Source organism: Plectropomus leopardus, chromosome 12 (genome assembly GCF_008729295.1).
Source record: "Plectropomus leopardus isolate mb chromosome 12, YSFRI_Pleo_2.0, whole genome shotgun sequence".
In the NCBI taxonomy this organism is placed as follows: domain Eukaryota; kingdom Metazoa; phylum Chordata; class Actinopteri; order Perciformes; family Serranidae; genus Plectropomus; species Plectropomus leopardus.
In genome coordinates, this window is record NC_056474.1 from 16681106 (window position 1) to 16689243 (window position 8138).

The window sequence follows — 8138 nt, forward strand, 5'->3', positions numbered from 1 at the left end:
TAGGCAAAATTGCCATAAAAAAACTGCTCTTATTTTGTCTTTTTTTACATGAGCTGTTATCTGAAACAAATGTAGCATTTTCTTTTTTAAGGCACAATTTCCTGCCTACATGATATTATCCTCAGGCCCAGAGTACAGAAAAAAAATTTTTTCCTTGTATTTTCAGTGAAAGAAAAAGTGGTTTGGTATTCTTAAAAAAAGTGTTTTTACAGCTTTCCATTTCAAAATCAAATAAAATCTAAAATAACAAAAAAATATATATCTTATTGAGGTTTTTTAGAGAGCAAAATTTTGCCTTGGCAAAATCTGAATAGCACACAGCTTTTCCTCAAGTTAGTATATTTTTGACTCAGTCTTCACTGGGTTTTGCATTAAAATTTAAAAAAGAAAATTGAGTTATGAGGAATACATTTGAAATGGAGGGAAATCGGTGTTTTTGCTGCTTTTATTTAAGCGAGAGAGAGATAGAGAGAGAGGGAGAGAGAGAGAGAGAGAGAGAAAGAGGGCAGCCATCATCTGAATAAATGCAAATTGGCTCTGCCTCCACCTGGCATCATGCCAAGTATCTATAGCAACCACATCCTCTGACAGCCTCCGTCCATCCCTCCCTCCTTCACTCTCTAATTAGTCCTCTATCTTCCCTATAGCTCTTTTCTTCCGGCCCTTTCTTCCCTCCAATGTTCCCAGAAATCTGTGCACAAAGAGTCCGAGCTCCCTGTCCGGTTCACAAAGAAAACCAAATATTTCCCCTCATTTAAACTGCAACAAACACTCACTAAAATACCCGTGAATAAATAAAAATGATCTTGTCTCTTAAATAAATAAAATCTTGATACATCCAAATCTTACCTGAAACAGCCTATATTTTATTAATATCAGAAAATGTAATTTAATATAAGTATTATCAGCTTGCTTCGTGTCTTCATCGCTCCTGTGTTGCCGTGCGGCGTTCACGGTCAAGTTCAAAGCTGCAGCTCGGCCTCAGGCAGAGAGGCAGCTCCGTCTGACCCAGCTCACCCCCCTACACACACACACACACACACACACACACACACACACACACACTACACACACACACACAGCTCCCAGCGCCGGGCTGCAGTGCCACACACCGGCCGTCTGTGGCACTACAGCGGGAGGAGCTCACTCATTTATGGACATGAAACGACCTCAAGGGGTCACTAGATGTCATTACATGCCATGTGTCTTCAGCCTGAACAAAGACACCGTGTTATCTGGGGGTGAAATGGGAAATATACAAAAAAAAAAACCCAAATAAATTGTATCTGTATATGTGTATCTCTCTCTCTCTCTCCATATATATATATATATATATATATATGTGTGTATAATATATATATATATATAAAAATTATGTTTTTATGTATATCTATATGTATCATATACATACACACACACACACATATGTATAAGTATATGTATGTTTGTGTGTGTGTGTCTGTGTTTTTTGTGTGTGTGTGTGTGTTTGTTTGTGTGTTATGTGTGTGAGTATGTGATACAGATAGATATACATAAACACTTGATTTAAAAAATTAACTCCATGTCGTAACCCTGGAGATAAAACAAGTTCAGGTAAATTTTTTTAATCCAGGATTGTGAGCATTTTCCTTGCGGTGTTAAGTGCCTGTCATTATGCCTGAGCATTTTGGCAAGAAATGTCCTGGAAATTGCAGATTTAATATAGATTCTGAAAATTAGCACGTCTTTTATGAGCTGGGGTAAATTTCAAGAGAGCTATGTTTAGAATTATCACTATTAAAAACTTAAAATAATTTTACAGAATTATTATCATTTTATAGCACAATTTTCAGGTAATTTTCTTGCTCTTATATTTTAACTTTCCCATGTTGTTTGTTTGTTTTGGGTTTTTTCAAGTGATTTCCTTTCCTGTTGTTTTTTTTTTGTATGTTTTTAATAACTTTGTTGTGTTTTTTTTTGGGGGGGGGGGGTTGTTTGAGGGTTTTCAGATAATTGTATTGTACGTTTTACTAATCACTTGCTTATTTTTCATTTACTCTTAAGTTGCTCATTGCCTTCTTTCCATGTTTTTGAAGGAAATCAAACCCATTAGCCCAGGTTTTAAAGGGTTAAAAACGTTGTCGTCAGGAGAAACGGTCCACTGGTGGAACTATTTTACAGTCAATGTTCCAACCGAGAATATGTATGAGTGGGACCATTTGCGGAATTTTGTATTCATGTAGGTTGTTACGCACAACTCACGCCCCGCGCTCGTTTCTGAAAGCTGCGAGTAGCAGCTCAACGACTGCGGAAAGTGCGTAAACCAGCAGCGGTGATCGGTTCATTCATAACAGTGGAGCAGGTTGTCACCGGGCGGAGGTAACAGTTACGTGATTGCACGTTTTATGAGCTAATTAGTCTTAAATAGGGAAAAAATGGTTACATTACAACGGCTATATGTAACGGTGGCTTTGTGAATTTCAGTCATATTCGGCAACAAGAGCGTAAAAACGACATGCAAGCTAACAGTAGCTATCAGAAGCTATCTTTGATTAAGCTCAACCGACGCGATTTATTGTGTCTCATCTTTTGACATTACTTTCTTTATTTCAGAGTGGAGATTAACGGGCGAAAAAATGGCGAAGCGGAGATCACACAGGAAACATTTGATGCTGCTGTCAGAGAAAACATGGAGGAGTTTGAGATGGACCCTGATGAGGCTCTGAGGGAGGCTGTGGAGCAGTTTGAGTCTCAAGGTAAGCCAGACAAAAACGACAAAGGGACTCTGTCAGTATGAGGCCGAGCCTGCTGTGATCAATATAAACTTCAGAACCACGAAGATATAGGTGAAACATAGCACGTGCATCATATCATTGATGATGTCATTGATGATCAAACTGCTTATGTCAGTCAAAGCGACTAAATTATTAATCATGTCAGAGGATTAGTTACTACTACTAAGTAAACTGTGTTGTATCATACTACTAGTACACTACAAAGAACTTGAAGAGCTATACTTTTCAAAAATTTTACTTACTTACAAATATAAGTATTTGGTATACTTTTAAATGTACACTAAAATCAATCTTAAAATAAAGTTATAACAAAGAACAATTTTAGTAAATTAGATACATTTGTAATGAGGTGAAATTAAAGTATACTTTAATAATGCATACAAATAGTATAGTACAAAGTACTTGAAAAAAGGAAACGTTCCATAAGTACACTAATATTATCACTATAACTGTTTGTAGTATTTAAAAGTGCACTGACATGCGATTTACAATACATTTACAATAAAGTTGTAAATGCTTTTTTTAAAACATTTATTTAAACAAGTCCTTTGACTGTAGGTCTCAAACAACAAATAAATGAATAAATAAATAAAATGATTTAAAACATGACATAATTGACACTCCGATAGGGCCCCTTGTCATCCCCTGCCAGTATTTTTTTTAAAAATAAATAAAAAAAGTTTTATTTGATTTGACCCATGGGCCCAAAGTTGATTATCACTGCTGTGCTCTTTCAAGTCGGTTTATCTCTGTAAATTATGCTCATCTATAATCCTTTCTGTTTTCTACTTGATATTTTGTGTGAAAGCATTAAGCCTAATCTTTCATGTGGTTGCAGGTGTGGACCTCAGCTGTATAGTAAAAGCCGTACCAGCTGTACCATCTGATGACAAACAAGAAGAGCAAACACACGAGATCTTACAGGTAAGTCTTGATATCTTTTGTGAAAAGGGTCTGCTGACTGCAAAAGTATCAAAATCTCACTCTGCGCATGTCTTCCAACAGGTTTTGGATTCGCTGCGGGTCGGAAAAGACTCTGCGAGTGTCTTGGATGTGACTGCAGACATTAAAAGCTTCACAGAGCATTGCTCAAGTGGATTTGCCCAGAGGTACCTGGCTGCCCAAAAAGACGCCTACCCCGTCATCTTCTCTTACTGCAAAAAAAGCGTGGAGGAGCAGGAAGCTGTGTCGACCTCCTTGTCTGCTCTGGCTGCGCTGACAGACGGACAGCCAGACTTGTTGGACGCGGATGGCCAGCAGTTCCTTTTGAATGTCCTCAAGAAGCACGAGGCAGATTCCTCCGTGACGCGTGTGGCCATCTGCACTGTGCGTCACTGCTGTTTGAAACACGAACAGAACAGGCAGGATTTGGTAAAAGGCGGCGTCCTGCCCCTGCTGACCGGTGCCATTAAACAACACAGCGGATGTGCTGAGCTGGTGAAGGAGGCCTCCGCAGCTCTCAGGGTCATGACCTTTGACGACGATGTCAGAGTTACATTTGGGCATGCTCATGAACACGCCAAGATGATTGTCCTTGAGCACAATGGACTGAAGGTTTTAGTTGAGGCTGCAAAAGGTAAGGCCAGCGGATGTCAACTACTTAATACGACTTGTATATAGTCTTATTGTATTCCTACTTATGTACATCCCTGTTGTCATATTGCACACACATTTCAGATGTTTAGATTTTGAGCTTACGTGCTAGTTTTATTATTGTAGCATAAGGTATAGTGTTCTATTACATACTTTATACACTCAGCACATTTTCCATATTGTACTTTAAATATTCACATATTAGTAGTAACTGTCTATTTATTTCTTTACATTTATATTATTACACATTTACATACACAGCATATTATACATACTTTTAAAAATATATATATTTACATACTGTGGTAATTGTTAACTATTACTGTATTTCTATTTTTACATTTATGTTTTTACATATTTGTGCTTGTACTTCTTTGTACTTGCTATAATTCTGTATGCTGGCATCAGAGCGACTCTAATGAACCTCAGTTTCCCCCCGTGGATCAATAAAGCATTTCTGATTCCGATTAAATCAGCTTTGATTTCATTAACGTAATTCCTTCTTGTCTTGTGTCTCCATCGCAGCTCACCTTGATAACACTTCTGTTCTGAGTGAGCTGTGTGCAACTCTGTCCCGTCTGGCTGTGAGGAACGAGTTCTGTCAGGACATCTGTGATCTGGGAGGATTGAAACTCATGATGACACTGCTGGCAGACAGCTATGAGACACCGGTAGCCAGCTGAAAACAAGGCGTTGTGATACAAACTGACGTGAGATTCAGCTTCTGCATTTGATCCGCTCACTGAACCGGTTTTTCTTTTCTGCTTGCAGGAGTTGGTCCGGCAGGTCCTCAGTGCGATACGAGCCGTAGCAGGAAACGATGATGTGAAAGATGCCGTTGTTAATGCTGGTGGAGTCCAGCTCATCGTAATCGCCATGAATAGACACATGAGCAATTCTGCTGTGAGTTAACCCTTTGAAACCTGGGCCAATGTCATTGTTTTTGTGCTGCTCTTAGACGCCTTTCACAAGTATTGAAACCTTGGAACCCTGAGCAAAACAGTGTGATTTTTTTTTTTTTTAAACAGGGAAAAAGGCAATGAGCAACTTTAAAATAAATGTTCCACAAATTGCAAGAAATTAGTAGATTTAGAAAATTATTTTTAAAAAGGTCATGAAAAAAATGTATTGTGAAAAAGGAAAAAAAAACGGAATAACTATATATATTTATCATAATTAAAAATGTAAAATAATGTTACAAAATTTACAATTTTTAGGCATTTTCACGTCATTTATTTATTTATTTTATTTAATTTATTTTATTTATTTTATTTATTTTATTTTTGTGTGCAAATGTTCAGGTAATTATTTTAATATATTTAAAAAATTTTTTAGGTCATTTCTTCTGTCGTTGCTCATTGCCTTCTTGCTTTTTGAAAGAAATCTAACTGGGTTTGCTGAGGTTTTACAGGCTTAAATGTCATGCCTCTATCATCCACCACAGAAATGTTATTATATACTGCTGTTTGTTGGATAAAAATACATTTGATGTATAAATTCCTCCTGCAAATACCCAGAGATAATGTTCATGTTCTGCTGTAGGTGTGTGAGCAGGGCTGTGCGTGCCTCTCTGTGCTTGCTTTACGTAAACCCAACAACTGCAAAGTCATCATGGAAAATGGAGGCGCCTTGGCCGCTGTGCAGGCTATGAAGGCACATCCTGATGCGGTCAATGTGCAGGTAATATGAGGTCACTGATGATTAACATGCTTACTTAAAAAAAGCATGCTCTGTCACAGTCAGTCAGCTCTTTCTGTCTCTTTTTTCTCTCTAAACAGAAACAGGCGTGTATGCTGATGAGAAACCTGGTTGCGCGTATGCGTAACTTCAGCCAACCAATCCTGGATATGGGAGCAGAGGTCCTGATAACCCAGGCACTGCAGACCCATCAGGACTGTGGCGACGTGGGTAAAGCAGCCCTCAGAGATCTGGGATGCAAGGTGGAGCTCCGAGAACTGTGGACCGGCAAACATGGCAGCCTCACCCACTGAAAGTAGAGGAGAGCATCGCCGTACACCCGTACGAATCAAGAGTTTACCTGAAACGCAAGTTCTAAGCACGATATGTTACGTTGGTATACATAGCCAAGATTTTAAGCAGATCCACACAACGCCTTTGAAAGGTTGGATATGTTTTCCAGTCCTTTTTCTGTTTCTGGATAAAAAGGTAATTGTAGTCCTGTTCTAATTTTTGTATATTTCATTTTCTATTAATATTTTGTTTGCAAATTTGCTCATGCCCAATTTTATATCAGTGCCACATTTATGTTGACAAGATGCTGGATGCTAGTTTTTTTTTGTTTTTTTTGTCATAGCGATGGGCAAAAATGAATGAACAAATCTTTTTGAATGACTGTTTAGTGTGTGGTAAGAACGTAGGTCAGCCTGTAAAAAAAGAACTCTGGACTTTCATGGCTCAACTGAGCCATGAAATATGATCAGGAACTCATTTTTCAGATTATTCCAACACTACAAAAATGCAACACAAGGCTGCAGAAGTAACTGGGATGTCTTCCTCAAAGAATGACAGATCGTTGGTCAGTGATATTTATGTAACATCGTATTAAGCTTATAAGTCAGATTCGGAGTCAATGCAATTAAATGAATATGAATCTTTATTGCTGGTAAGCACTGACTGAAACTGTGGGGTGGGCAGCGCTAACTGTTGAACATGCATGTACTATAACAGAGTGTCATTGAGAAACCGACACTGTGTTTTGCAAAAAGTACGGAAGCGGAAATGTTTGATACATTTACATGTATCAACTCAAAGTAACTGATACTGTGAAAAGAATCACTCTGCCCATCGCTAATGCACCATAGGAGAACAGGAAGTATTAACTGTTATGCAAATTGTTAAACTGCACTGCTTTGTTCAGATTGCTTTCCCATGTTGGCTGAGACACATTTTAACATGTATTGAATGCCTTATATTTTTACTAATGTTAATCATTCCTTTTTATGTTTTTTTGTTTGTTTATTTTTTAGTGCATTATTACAGTGTAAAACCGACATCTGTGATACTTTTACCCACCACTGACAACATTACAGTGTATATTCTTAATGATTATGATGAAACTCTCTTTTAGTGCTTCACCTCTATTTCATTTCATTTATTTTATTTATAAGGACAACACATATGAATAAACACTTACGTGAATGCACCAGTCATCTGGCTAATTTTCAACTGTAGTTCTTTGTCAAGATGTTTTGACACCTGTAAAATATGGTTGTGTGGAGATATCATCACCGTATCTGGTGAGAGTGAATACATCCAGACAAGAAAAGACTCAGTCCAAACTATAGTCAGCCATCTCATTACCTAATAAATTCATTTTTCCAAACAAGATTAAAGAAATTCACTTAAAGATATTACATATGCAAACCCTGTAATACTTTATTAAAACATTTAAAGATAAAATTTCCAACTTGTTTTTTCTGTAAACAAAGAAACTGAATTAATCTTTCACTTATTCTATGACTGTTCTTAATCTCAAGAACTCTGCATTGAAGCTTCTCTGCTGATCTATACGTGTTTTAACAGATTGACATCAATTTTGGAAGACATAGTCTTGTTTCTAAACTGTAATACAGGCTTTCATTCCACTGACGATGTACTCAGACTTGTCAGTCTTATTGGCTAATATCACATACACAAAGACAAAGTGCTTCAAATTACTCCCAATATCCATTTGTTTGTACTGAATTACAATATCCCCTTGGCTGTTTCTGAAATAAAAACAAATGAAAAAGCTATGAAGACCTTTCAAAT

The 8138-nt window shown here is 37.4% G+C and overlaps 1 protein-coding gene across 1 annotated transcript; it reads left to right on the plus strand.

Moving 5' to 3' along the window:
- Window positions 1-2632: 2632 nt before the first annotated feature.
- armc6 (armadillo repeat containing 6) lies at window positions 2633-7449 on the plus strand (the record flags this gene model as incomplete). The annotated part of the gene is made up of 7 exons (XM_042497523.1): window positions 2633-2735; window positions 3613-3698; window positions 3780-4350; window positions 4893-5038; window positions 5139-5270; window positions 5910-6047; window positions 6146-7449. Coding segments are annotated over 7 exons (1389 nt in total), but the record flags the coding sequence as incomplete, so codon positions are not given.
- Between the last annotated feature and the right edge of the window lie 689 nt (window positions 7450-8138).